This window comes from Chrysemys picta, chromosome 17, assembly GCF_011386835.1.
Source record: "Chrysemys picta bellii isolate R12L10 chromosome 17, ASM1138683v2, whole genome shotgun sequence".
Lineage (NCBI taxonomy): Eukaryota > Metazoa > Chordata > Testudines > Emydidae > Chrysemys > Chrysemys picta.
In genome coordinates this window covers 1,939,997-1,952,687 of record NC_088807.1, presented here as the reverse complement: position 1 = coordinate 1,952,687, position 12,691 = coordinate 1,939,997, and the positions used below count along the sequence as shown (strand labels likewise).

Here is a 12,691-nt window from a genome sequence, read left to right as displayed (position 1 = left end):
CCCCTCTGCCCCCCCAATCCCCCGCCCCTCCCCCCCCGCCCCCCTCTGCCCCCGATCCACTGCCCCTCCCCCACCTCTGCCCCCCTCCCCTGGGCCCCCTCTGCCCCCCGGTCCCCCCCCGCCCCCGATCCCCCCCCACTCACAGCGGTGCCGAGGCCCCGCGCCCCCCGCCGCAGCAGCAGCCCCAGGCCCCGCCGCAGCCCCCAGCCCGCCGCCATCTTGCTGCGGAAGGCGGGGCTGCCCCTGAGCCCGCCCCCCCCGATCCCCGCCCCTCCCATCACCATGGCAACGGGGTGACCCCCCCCGCATTCCCCTTGGCCGCCATGGGGCACCATCACCATGGCAACCGAGTCCGCCTGCGCCCCCATCCCCCCACCCCGTGGCCGGGGCGGGGCTTCGCTGGTTCCCCGCGCCCCGGAAGCGGAAGTGGGGTCCCGCGTTGGGGGGGGTCCCGAGGCGCGATGGGCTCCGAGGCGGGGGGCTGCGTCCTGCGCCGCTTCTCCTGCGAGCTCGGCCCGCTCGGCCGCCCCGACGGGTCCGCCGCCTTCCTGCAGGGTGAGCCGGGACCCCCCCTGGGACCCCCCCATCAACCCCCCCATCGTCCCCCCCGGGCCCCCCGCGGGACCCCCCATCTCCGCCGCCTTCCTGCAGGGTGAGCCGGGACCCCCCCCTGGGACCCTCCCATCGCCCCCCGGGACCCCCCCCAAACCCCCCCATCGCCCCTCGGGACCCCCCCATAAACCCCCCTATCGCCCCTCGGGACCCCCCCATAAACCCCCCTATCGCTCCCCGGGACCCCCCCCTAAACCCCCCCATCGCCCCTCGGGACCGGCCCATCGCCCCCCCCGGGCCCCCCGCGGGGCCCCCTATCTCCGCCGCCTTCCTGCAGGGTGAGCCGGGACCCCCCCGGGACCCCCCCATCGCCCCTCGGGACCCCCCTAAACCCCCCCGGGACCCCCCATCGCCCCCCCGCGGGACCCCCCATCTCCGCCGCCTTCCTGCAGGGTGAGCCGGGACCCCCCCATCGCCCCTCGGGACCCCCCTAAACCCCCCCGGGACCCCCCCATCGCCCCCCCCCGGACCCCCCGCGGGACCCCCCATCTCCGCCGCCTTCCTGCAGGGTGAGCCGGGACCCCCCCATCGCCCCTCGGGACCCCCCCTAAACCCCCCCCGGGACCCCCCATCGCCCCCCCCCGGACCCCCCGCGGGACCCCCCAGCTCCGCCGCCTTCCTGCAGGGTGAGCCGGGACCCCCCCTGGGACCCCCCCATCAACCCCCCTATCGCCCCCCCCGGACCCCCCCGCGGGACCCCCCAGCTCCGCCGCCTTCCTGCAGGGTGAGCCGGGACCCCCCCCGGGACCCCCCCATCGCCCCTCGGGACCCCCCCTAAATCCCCCCCGGGACCGGCGCATCGCCCCCCCCGGGCCCCCCGCGGGACCCCCCAGCTCCGCCGCCTTCCTGCAGGGTGAGCCGGGACCCCCCCTGGGACCCCCCCATCGCCCCTCGGGACCCCCCCCATCAACCCCCCCCATCGCCCCTCGGGACCCCCCCCTCAACCCCCCCCGCGGGACCCCCCCAGCTCCGCTGCCTTCCTGCAGGGTGAGCCGGGACCCCCCCCGGGACCCCCCCATCGCCCCCCGGGACCCCCCCCTAAACCCCCCCATCGCCCCCCGGGACCCCCCCATCGCCCCTCGGGACCCCCCCCCTCAACCCCCCCCCGCGGGCCCCCCCAGCTCCGCCGCCTTCCTGCAGGGTGAGCCGGGACCCCCCCTCAACCCCCCATCGCCCCTCGGGACCCCCCCTCAACCCCCCATCGCCCCCCCCCGGACCCCCCATCGCCCCCCTGGGACCCCCCTAAACCCCGCGGGACCCCCCATCTCTGCCGCCTTCCTGCAGGGTGAGCCCGGGACCCCCATAACCCCCCCGGGACCCCCCCCATAAACCGCCCCCAGGCCCCCTATCTCCCCCACCTTCCTGCATGGTGAGGCTGTGCCCGGGACCCCTCTGGGGCCCCCATCATCCCTACTCCCCCCGGTACCGGTACCCCCTGGTTCCCCTGGTTCCCCTGGCCCCCCAGTGCCCCCCAGTCACCCCTACTCCCCCTTCCCCCCTCCCCGGTACTGGTACCCCCCCAGTCACCCCCTCCCCGGTACCGATGCCCTGGGCCCCCCAAGCCCCCTGGTATTACCCCCCATCGCCAGTACTGCCCCCCCAACCTCCCTAGTCCCCTCCCCTGTACCCCCCGCCCCTGGTAGTGCCCCACAGCCCCCCCATTGCCCCCCCCCAGTGCTGGTCCTCTTATCCATCCATTCCCTGGGGCTCCCCCGGGACCCCAACCTCCCTGCCCTTCACCCCCCCAGGGCTCTTCCTACACCCCCTTGTCCCGCCCCTGGCCCAGGGACTCGCTTATCTCCCTGCCCTTTGGGTTGTGGATTTGTCTCCCCCAAAGGGAGCCGCTGGTTTCCCCTCCCAGCCTGTCCATGGGTAGAGGGAGGGCTCCCCGATTACCCTGTCTGCGGGGGTCTCCTCTGGACTTGGGGCTCTCATCGCCTGGCCAGCAGGGGCTCCCCCATCCCAGACAGAGCTCGGGGGGGGGGCATTCGCCATCTGCTGAGTTCGGGGACCCCCTTGGGAGCCGGGAAGCCCAGGGGCCGTGTCTTACCCTGCACTCTCCTCTCCCCTCAGGGGACACCTCGGTCCTCGCCGGCCTGTACGGCCCAGCGGAGGTGAAAGTCAGCAAGGAGCTGTATGACAAGGCCACTGTGGAAGTGCTGCTCAAACCCAAAGTGGGGCTCCCGGGTAAGCGAGGGCGGAGCCGTGGGCGTTGTCTGTGGTACAGGGGGGCGCTGGCCGGGGTCGGGGGGGGGGCTCACGGGCAGTAGCCAGGATTACACCTCGAACAAAAGCTTGGAGGCTATTTAAAAACAAAGCCAATCACTGTATCCTTCAACCTCCGCCTCCCCCGCTTACTCGCTGTTTAAAATGAACCCTACAATAACAAGAGATTGTTATTAGCATGCTGAGTACGGGGCTCGCCAGCAACCCTACCATAACAATCTCCCTGCCGTGACAAAGCAGCATAGAGAGCTTGGGCCTGGCGGGGGAATTCTGCCACGATCCGATACCCCCCCGGCACGTCCGGCCCCAGCTTCCGTGAGCTCCAATCGCCCGGCGTGGCCATGCGGCCCCCGTTGAGACCCCGTGAGGGGAGATGGCTGGGCGTGCCCTCGTCCCTGAACCCAGCGTGGGTTTACAAGGTGGGGGCGGTTGGAGCCCGTCGCCCTCTGGGATTCGGATCACGGGGCTGCAGCTCGGGTCGTGCCGTCTCCACGGCGGACGGAGGGTTGGACGGGCCTTGGGTCGAGTCCCTGCAGGTCGGTGCCGCGTGTGTGCAGTGGGGTAACAGTCCTGCCCTGCGCTGTGTGTGTGTAAATCCACTGCCGATTGTGAGGTGCTGCCCCGCTCTGGGGATGGCGGCCAGATAAGAACCATGGGTGGATGGGAGACGCGTGCAGTGGGGGGAATGAATGGAGGGATATGTGCAGGCGGGTGTGGAGGGACGGACGAAGGGGGGGGTGTGGCTGGACAGACAGACAGAATAGCTTGACATAAAGCCGTGTAACCTCCTAAACACTCCCCTCCCGGCTGGGTGAAGTTTCCCTGTTGTGTCACAGCCGTGGCGGTGTTAACCCCGGGCCGGGCTCTCCCCTGCAGCGGGGCCCCCCGGATCCCAGCTCCACGCACGGTTCGCATCTCTCCCGGGTTCTGGATCTCGATTCCCAGGGGCGCTTCCGCAGCAAATAATGAAATTAAGAACAAAGGGAGGGTTTTCCTCTGCTGAAATGGTGACGGTTCTCAGCTTTGTCGCACTGACGCTTGCTGGAGAAACAGCCTTGTGCAGCCAGAGCCACCCGGCAGGCGTGGGGTCGGGCGGACTGTCGCCGGGGCAGGACTCTCCCTCAGTAGAGGAGATGAAGGGAGGAGAATTCTCCCTCACTTTTCAGCTGGGGAGACTGAGGCAAGCTGTGGGCGCCCGGTGGGGCGGCTGTGGGGACAGCACCCGGCAGGCGAGGGGCACTGATCGCAGCTGGGGGGCTTTGGGGCAGTGCCTGGCACGCCGGGGGTACATCTGCGTTGGGGAGTCTGTGCGCTGGCGTCCTACAGGCAGACGGCTCATGGGGGAGAGCGCGGTGCCGCAGAGGAGCTGGTATTGTGGGGCGGAGGGTGGCTGGGGGGTTTGTCCAGCTCCCGGCTCAGCCCGGCCCCCCGTCTCTCCTTCCCCCAGGTGTCTTCGAAAAGAACCGGGAGCAGCTGATCAGGAAGACGTGTGAGGCGGTTATCCTGGGTGCCCTGCACCCCCGAACCTCCATCTCCATCGTGCTGCAGGTGATCAGCGACGCGGGCGCCGTATCCTTCACCGGCAGCCCAGCCGGGGGCGCTCTCCAGCGGGGACCCCCCTGCTCCTCCGGCCCCGAGCCCCACGGAACTACTGCCTGTCGCCTCTAGGGGCAGCAGCGCTATGGCAGTGGCTGTCCTGGGTATTGGTCTCCCATCGGGCACTGGGCTGGGGCTGCCTGCTCGACTGAACCCGCCGGGGGGGTGGCAGCCTGGGGTCCCGTCCCCCCCAGCCCTGCTGGTGCCCCTCACTCCCCACCCGCAGCCCCTGCCAGCGCAGCCCTGCCCCCCCCAGCCCTGCCGGTGCCCCTCACTCCCGACCCGCAGCCCCTGCCAGCCCAGCCCTGCCCCCCCCAGCCCTGCCGGTGCCCCTCACTCCTGACCCGCAGCCCCCTGCTAGCCCAGCCCTGCCCCCACCAGCCCTGCCGGTGCCCCTCACTCCCGACCCGCAGCCCCTGCCAGCCCAGCCCTGCCGGTGCCCCTCACTCCCGACCCGCAGCCCCCTGCTAGCCCAGTCCTCTGTTGGTGAGAGCAGAGGAACCAGGTGTTACCGGGGCTGCTGGGACAGGCGGGGCTGCAGAGCCTTGCCAGGGCGCTGGAGGAATTTAATTACGGCGCGTGATGCAGGTGTGAAGTGACACGGTCTCCGGCGCTGGGTGTGAGCCAGGCGTTGGGATTAGCGGCAGGCGGGGGTGGCGGATTCCAGCTGAATAGAGGCAGGAGTGATGACTTAATTCGGCCTCACCGGGAACGGCTCTCGCTTTTCACCGAGCCAAATCCCCGGGGTAGGATTAGCGCTGGCAGGAAGGCGTCCCGTCCCCCGCAGCCCCCCTCCTGTGACCCAGCCGGAGCCTTTCCTCCGGCAACAACCTCCCGCCCGGCAGGGGCCTGCTCCGGGCTACCCCAATACACCCAGTACACGTACAGCGCCCAGCGCCGCGGGGTTCTGGGACGTTCCTGGGACCGCTAGGCACATCCGTAATGGGCAGTGCTCAGCACAGTGGAGCCCCAGTTATGGGCCAGGACTCCATTGTGCTAGGCACTGTACATTTCTTAGGTGCATTATGGTAGCACGTAGGAGTCTGGAATGGACCAGTCCAGAACCCCATTGTTTTGGGTGCTGTACATCTATTAGGTGTATTATGGTAGTGCCTTAGGGTCCTGGCCCTAATGTAATGCTCCTAATAAATGTACAGGACCTCGCACAGTGGGAGCCTGGTCATAACTGGGGCTCCAGCTTGGAACTGCTCACTTATTAGGTGTATTATGGTAGTGCCTAGCAAAGCCAGGGCTGGGTCAGGACCCCAGGGTACTACCGTAATACAGCTAGTAAGTGGACAGTAGCTGGTGCCACTGGGGGCTGGTCTATGGTGCACCCCCAAGTGCTCCTGCAGCTGCCCTGGAGGGGGATCCGGACCCCAGGGAGGCCGGGGGTGGGTTACTTATGGGCAGGAGCTGGTGGGTTACGGGCTTGGTGGGCTCCACGTGGCCAGTGAAATGTTAGAGCCCTCGGGCCCCGTTCAGGGAGGGGGGTTGGCAGCCAGGACTCCGGCGAGGGGTGGGGTCTAGAGTTGGCGCAGGGAGGGACTGGGAGCCAGGACTCCTGGGTTCTGTTGTGCTCTGAGTGGCTGTGGAGTGTTTGAAGCCAGGCGTTACTAGGCTGTTCTCTTTAAAGGGGAATTGAATTGCTGTTGAAAACGCCTCCTGGGCCCCGTGGGGAAACTGAGGCACGGAGAGAGCAAGTGGCTTGCTCAGGGTGATGCAAGTTTGTGGCAGAGCTGGAGATAGAAGCGAGGAGTCCCAACTCCTAGCCCCCCCCCCCGCTCTAACGACTAGACCCCCACTCCCCTCCCAGAGCCGGGGAGAGAACCCAGGAGTCCTGGCTCCCAGCCCCCTGCGACCCGCCCATCCTCCAGACGCCGCAGATCCAGGAGCGCTTTCCGGCTGAGGTGGGTTCTGCACGTGCTGAAATAGGGGCTCGCAGCTGTCTGAAGAAACGAGCGGTGGTTTCCCTCCATGTGGCGCCCAGCGGCCAAGAGCCGGGTCCCCGCTGCTGGGGCTGCTAGGGAGGACGGGCCGCGGCGCCCCTCCTAGTTAATTAGCCAGTGTTCGTTAACAAGGCCAATAGCCCACTTCACATCTGCGGAGGGCTTGGCAGGCGCCGGCTGTTTAACTCGCAGATGAAGAGCGCCGTGGAAAGACTGTTTCCCCCGTTCGGGGCTGGTGGTGGGTCCCCCTGCATCCTCCCCTCTCCCCCCGCCATCTCCAGCTGCTCTGATCTTCTTTAGGGGGACTGAACCCCGGGTACGCTCCAGCCCATCCCCCAGCCAGCGCAGATCTCGCCTATGTTTTTGGCTGATCTCGTGCTGAGCGTCCCCAGAGGAAGCGCCACCTGGCTGGGACGCTGGGTTCAGTCCCTGGCTCTGCCACTGGGACCTTCAGCAAGTCACTCAGTCTACTGTGCCTCGGTTTCCCACTTGTAAAAAGAGAATCGATCCTGCCTGTGTCTGTTTAAATTGAGCTCTTTGGGCAGAGACTCTCTCTCTGTGTGTCTGAGTGGCAACAGGACCCCCCAATCTCGGATGCTGCACTGCCCGCGACGGGGCCCTGATCCCTGATCTGGGTGGCGCCCGGCGCGACGGGGCCCCGATCTCGGTTGGGGTCTGGGTGGCGCCCGGCGCGACGGGGCCCCGATCTCAGCTGGGGTCTAGGCGGCGCCTGGCGCGATCTGAGCAGGGACGTGACAGAACTGCCCGGGGGAAGGGGTTGGGTGGGTTAAGCCTGGCTCAGTGGGGCCGGGCTGCCCTGACAAGTTCCCTGGCAGCTTTCCCTTGACCCGGCGCCCAGCTGCTGGCGTGCTGCCTGAATGCGGCCTGCATGGGGCTGATGGACGCTGGCCTGCCCATGAAGTCGCTTTTCTGCGGGGGTGACGTGCGCCCTGGACGCCACTGGGGCCATCAGCCTCGACCCCACGGCCAAGCAGGAGAAGGTGGGTGTGGGACTGCCCAGAGCCAGACGGCTGTGCCCTAGGGGTGTCTGGGTTTAGCGCCGCGGTGTCCCCACGGGACTAGAAGCAGCAACCAGCACAAGGGGGGGCCCTGATTGGGGGGGGGGGCAGGGTCTGTGCCTGGCACAATGGGTGGGAGGGTCTGTCGCACCCAGCACAGTGGGGGCTGGGGGGGGTGGTTCCTTCCTGCCCCTGCGCTGACGGGTGCCCTGGAGCGTGGAGCTTTGCTGCCTCCGCTCCTCTGACCCGAATGCTCTTAATGGCTCGTAAACGTTGCCAGCCCCTGACCCTCCTGCCTGGCGGTGGGAATCAATTCTCCCTCCCCGCTCCCCCGGCCTTGTCCGCTCCGTGTGTACCGAGAGGGGTCTAGCAGTGAGAACGGGGCCAGCACTCTTCTCTGGCTGTGGGAGTGGAGAGGGGGTCCAGTGGTTAGAGCCGCCAGGGGACTGGGAGTCAGAAATCGGGGAAACTGCGGCAAAATGCGAGGTGGTGACCTCTGCGAGCAGAAATAGTGGAGCTGAAATAATCCCACGTCATTTGTCGGTGTGGCCTGTGGAACTCTCTGCCACTGGACGTAGGCGCGAGCAGGCTGCCTGGCTAACAGCGCCTGCAGCGCACGTGTCTGACACGAGGGGAGTTAGCCAAGCTCTGGCGGGCTGGGACCATAGAGGTGGGATCCTGGCCTGCGAGGGTCCCGGGGTGAGCGGGGAAGGCCCCAGCATGGTCTATCCCCCCGCAGCGGCGTGGCCAGGCAGTTCACTGTCCCCCTTCCCTGGCAGGAGGCTCGGGCCGTGCTGACCTTCGCCATCAGCAGCGTGGAGCAGCAGGTGCTCATGTCCACCAGCAAGGGGACCTGCTCGGTGGAGGAGGTGAGCGGGGGTGTGGCCGGGGTGCCATGTGCGGAGGCGTGGCCGGGGTGCCATGCGCGGGGGCGAACCCGGCTTGGGGCGCGGGGTCCTGAGCGCCCCAGGCTGCTCAGACCAGTAGCGTGTTGGATCAGGCTCGGAGATCTCGGGGGTCTCTTGTGCACCGAGCCGGGAGCTCTGCTTGGTCCCTGCCGGGTGCAGACGGATCCCCTTGTGGGAAGGGGCCGCCGAGCGCTGCTGCTGGCTAAGTCGGGGTGGGGGGCCCCGCTCTGTACCCGGGAGGGGTCATGTCCGGCCGCAGCCGCTGCTCTGTGTGTGCCGGCGGGTCCCCCGGCGCTTCTGGGATCTCAAAGCGCGTACGGGCACCGAGACCGTCCAGCAGCGTGCAGGGTCTGAGAGGGGGCGGGACGGCTCCCTCCCCCCCGAGAATCCCCCATGCATGGAGTCTCCGCTGCATCCCCTTGCTCCCAGACTCTCTCCCCCCCCCCCCACATAGGGGGGCGTGGCTGGAGTGCACTGCTGGGGCTGGCCTCTGCCCCCCGGGGGGGGCTCTAGTGCGTGTGGTTGTGATTGTGTGCATGTGCATTGCCGTGTGTGCGCATTGCTTTCCAGCACGTGGTTGTGGCTGTGTGTGCGTTGCTCTCGTGTGTGTGCGTTGCTCTCGTGTGTGTGCGTTGCTCTCGTGTGTGTGCGTTGCTTTCCAGTGCACGGCTGTGATTCTGTGTGTGCACTCACTGCCGTGTTGTGTTGTGGCTGTGTGTTGCTGTGGTGTGTGTGGTTGTGATTCTGTGCACACTCGTTGCCGTGTTGTGTGCCCCCAGAGCATTCCAGGTTGTGGCTGTGTGTGCGTCGCTGTGGTGTGTGCACTCGCGTTGGCCTAGTGGACACATATCACAGCGTGTGTCTGTGGCTCCGGCGCCTGTTACCACCGGGGGGGGGGGGGGGCATCTGCCTCCCCCAATCTCTGCCGCTGTCAATCCATTCCCGCCCCCCCCCCCCCCGGCTCAGCCCAGGAGGGGGCTGCGCCCACGCGCCCGCTGCAGCAAGGGAATTGACGTGAGACGTTCAGAGCCTGGCTGCTGCGGGGGGGTGGGGGGATCTCAGCCCTGCCTGCATGTGGGGGGCAGAGCAATGGAGGGGGGGTTCCCCAGCTGGCTCTTAACCCTTCGGTGCCCTGGCGGGGGATGAGACGGGCGAGAGCTGGTGCTGGGCCATGCTGCGTTTACAGCTCAGCTCTGCGCTCCGGCTTCGCTAGCAGAGCCGTTTCCCTCCAGACCCTGGGAAATCTGCCGCCCAGGGTCAGGGATGGGGGCCCTGGCAGAGCTGGGGTGGGGGGCAGGGCAGGGCTGGGCTGGCAGGGGCTGCAGGTCGGGAGTGAGGGGCCCTGGCAGAGCTGTGGGGAGACAGGGCTGGGCTAGCAGGGGCTGCGGGTCGGGAGTGAGGGGCACCGGCAGGGCTGGGGGGCGGGAGCCCAGGGCTGGCAGAGCGGGGCGGGGGGCACCGGCAGGGCTGGGCTGGCAGGGGCTGCGGGTCGGGAGTGAGGGGCACTGGCAGGGCTGGGCTGGCAGGGGCTGCGGGTCGGGAGTGAGGGGCCCTGGCAGAGCTGTGGGGAGACAGGGCTGGGCTAGCAGGGGCTGCGGGTCGGGAGTGAGGGGCACCGGCAGGGCTGGGGGGCGGGAGCCCAGGGCTGGCAGAGCGGGGCGGGGGGCACCGGCAGGGCTGGGCTGGCAGGGGCTGCGGGTCGGGAGTGAGGGGCACCGGCAGAGCTGGGGGGCGGGAGCCCAGGGCTGGCAGAGCGGGGCGGGGGGCACCGGCAGGGCTGGGCTGGCAGGGGCTGCGGGTCGGGAGTGAGGGGCACCGGCAGGGCTGGGGGGTGGGAGCCCAGGGCTGGCAGAGCGGGGCGGGGGGCACCGGCAGGGCTGGGGGGCGGGAGCCCAGGGCTGGCAGAGCGGGGCGGGGGGCACCGGCAGGGCTGGGCTGGCAGGGGCTGCGGGTCGGGAGTGAGGGGCACCGGCAGGGCTGGGCTGGCAGGGGCTGCGGGTCGGGAGTGAGGGGCACCGGCGGAGCTGGGGGGGGGGCAGGGCTGGGCTGGCAGGGTCTGCGGGTCGGGAGTGAGGGGCACCGGCAGGGCTGGGGGGCAGGAGCCCAGGGCTGGCAGAGCGGGGCGGGGGGCACCGGCAGGGCTGGGGGGCGGGAGCCCAGGGCTGGCAGAGCGGGGCGGGGGGCACCGGCAGGGCTGGGGGGCGGGAGCCCAGGGCTGGCAGAGCGGGGCGGGGGGCACCGGCAGGGCTGGGGGGCGGGAGCCCAGGGCTGGCAGAGCGGGGCGGGGGGCACCGGCAGGGCTGGGGGGCGGGAGCCCAGGGCTGGCAGAGCGGGGCGGGGGGCACCGGCAGGGCTGGGGGGGCGGGAGCCCAGGGCTGGCAGAGCTGGGGCAGGGCTGGGCTGGGATAGCAGGGGGCTGCGGGTCGGGAGTGAGGGGCACCGGCAGGGCTGGGCTGGCAGGGGCTGCGGGTTGGGAGTGAGGGGCACCGGCAGGGCTGGGGGGCGGGAGCCCAGGGCTGGCAGAGCGGGGCGGGGGGTTGCTGTGACACTTTGCTTGGGGCTGGCACGTGCCCGGCTGTTGCTCAGGGGCAGAATTTCGGAGCCTTTCAGCCACATCTGGTTTCCCAGCCGCTCCCCGGGCGGCTGGTGCTGGGGCAGAGCCACTGAGGGCAGGGGGGCGGTGGGGGGTGCTGCTCTGAGCCCCAGCTGGGTCCTTTGACCATTCCTCGCCCGGCTGCTCCCAGGGGGGAAGCTAAGCGGGGCGGCCTGTGCCCGGCCTGGCTGGGAGACCCTCGGGCACGAGAGCCCCCGGCTGCCGCGCGGCCCAGAGCTGGGCGCATCTCACGCAGTCACTTCCAGAGCCCTCTGAGGGGCCGGTGGGGAGCGACCCCTGGGCTCCCTTGGGGCTGTTTTCTCCCCTCCTGGGCACTGGGGGGGGGCGCCTGCAGGAAGGGGGGGGCTGGGAGCGAAGGGTTCCCCTCCTGGGCACTGGGGGGGCTGCAGGAAGGGGGGGCTGGGAGCGAAGGGTTCCCCTCCTGGGCACTGGGGGGGGGGGGCTGCCTGCAGGAAGGGGGGGGCTGGGAGCGAAGGGTTCCCCTCCTGGGCACTGGGGGGGGGCTGCAGGAAGGGGGGGGCTGGGAGCGAAGGGTTCCCCTCCTGGGTTCGGGGCAGTTTGAATGATTGATGGGGAGTCACAGCCCCAGCCTGGTTGCTATGGCGATGGGAGGTAGGGTGCTGGGATGGCAGCTCTCCTCCCATCTCCCCCTCACCTCCCCCCAGCCCCACTTCTGGGCTGGCTGTGGTCTCTGTGGGGTTGGGCAGGGAATGTGGGGGTCCTGGCCCGGAGGGAGGGCATGGGGGGTTCTCATGTATTACAGGGAAGGGGATCAGGGTCCTCCCCCAGTGTGAAATGAGTTGGGGGGCTCAGCCCACCACTGGTGGCTGGAGGCCGAGCAGCCCCCCCTCCCCGGCTGTGTCCCCCTGTTCTGTGGGGCCACACCCCCTGCCCTGCCCACCGCCCCATACACAGAGAGCAGGCCCCCCCTTCCTGGGGATGGGGAATCCGAGCCGCCCCTCCAGGCAGGTTGGTCAGAGCAATGATCCCATCCTGCCCCTGGCAGAGCGGAGAGTCTCCTTCGCGGCCCCAGCCCGCCGTGGGGGCCTGTCTCTGGGGTCCCCCCGCTCTAACCGCCCGTCTCCCTGCTCCTCCCCAGCTGCAGCGGTGTATCGCGGCCGCCCAGCGGGCCAGCGGCGCCATCTTCCAGTTCTACCGGGACTCCGTCCGCAGGAAATACTCCAAGGCGTGAGGCCCCGGATCCGTGAAACCGCTCCCGGCTCCTGCCCGGCCGCGCAGGCTGCGTCCGGATCACCCCAAACCCGGCGTTTGCCGCCATGAACTCTGTGCCGCGGTGCCCATTAAAAAGGGGGTGTCCCCCCCCCGTGTGTCCAGCCAGCCGTCTGCACCGTGTGTGGGACGGAGCGCGTCCCTTGGCCGTGCGATTTTCCCCCCCACGCCCACCGCTGCTCTGCAGGGATCTGCCCCTGCTGGTTTTCCGTTCCCTCCAGCGGAGCCGGTGGGCAGCCGAATTCCCGGCACTGCGCCCCGGCGACCGTGAGCTCCACGGGGCCCCGGCTGTCTCCTTGCGGACGCGACTGGGGGAAACTGAGGCCCGGTGGGGGTGCTGGTCTCCCCTCCCAGTGCCAATCTCCACTTGGCCCTGCTGCACGGGGGCTCTTGCCTGGCAGAGCCGGGGGGGGGGGGGGCATCTGGACCCCTCTGCAGCCGGGCCAGCCCTGCCCTGCAGAGCCCCCCCCCCCGCCCCTGTTTAACCCCTTGTGTACCGCAGCTGTGCAGCAGCTCCCAGCCCAGCCCCCCTGCTCA

General features: G+C 69.6%; 2 protein-coding genes across 2 annotated transcripts in view; one reads left to right on the top strand and one right to left on the bottom strand.

Annotated features, from left to right (window-relative positions):
• BCKDHA (branched chain keto acid dehydrogenase E1 subunit alpha) overlaps positions 1-262 on the bottom strand; it is an 8,180-nt gene extending 7,918 nt beyond the window's left edge. The window contains exon 1 of the mRNA XM_065571016.1: positions 144-262. Within this exon, the coding sequence (XP_065427088.1) occupies positions 144-218 (75 nt within the window). The 5' untranslated portion in view covers positions 219-262. The remainder of the gene's footprint in view (positions 1-143) is intronic.
• A 134-nt stretch (positions 263-396) lies between these two features.
• On the top strand, positions 397-12,258 carry EXOSC5 (exosome component 5). Its single transcript, XM_065570807.1, is given in 7 exon segments — positions 397-555; positions 2,686-2,799; positions 4,286-4,407; positions 7,243-7,317; positions 7,319-7,384; positions 8,182-8,271; positions 12,024-12,258. Coding segments are annotated over 7 exon segments (654 nt in total). The 5' UTR covers positions 397-461; the 3' UTR covers positions 12,117-12,258.
• The last annotated feature ends 433 nt before the right edge of the window (positions 12,259-12,691 follow it).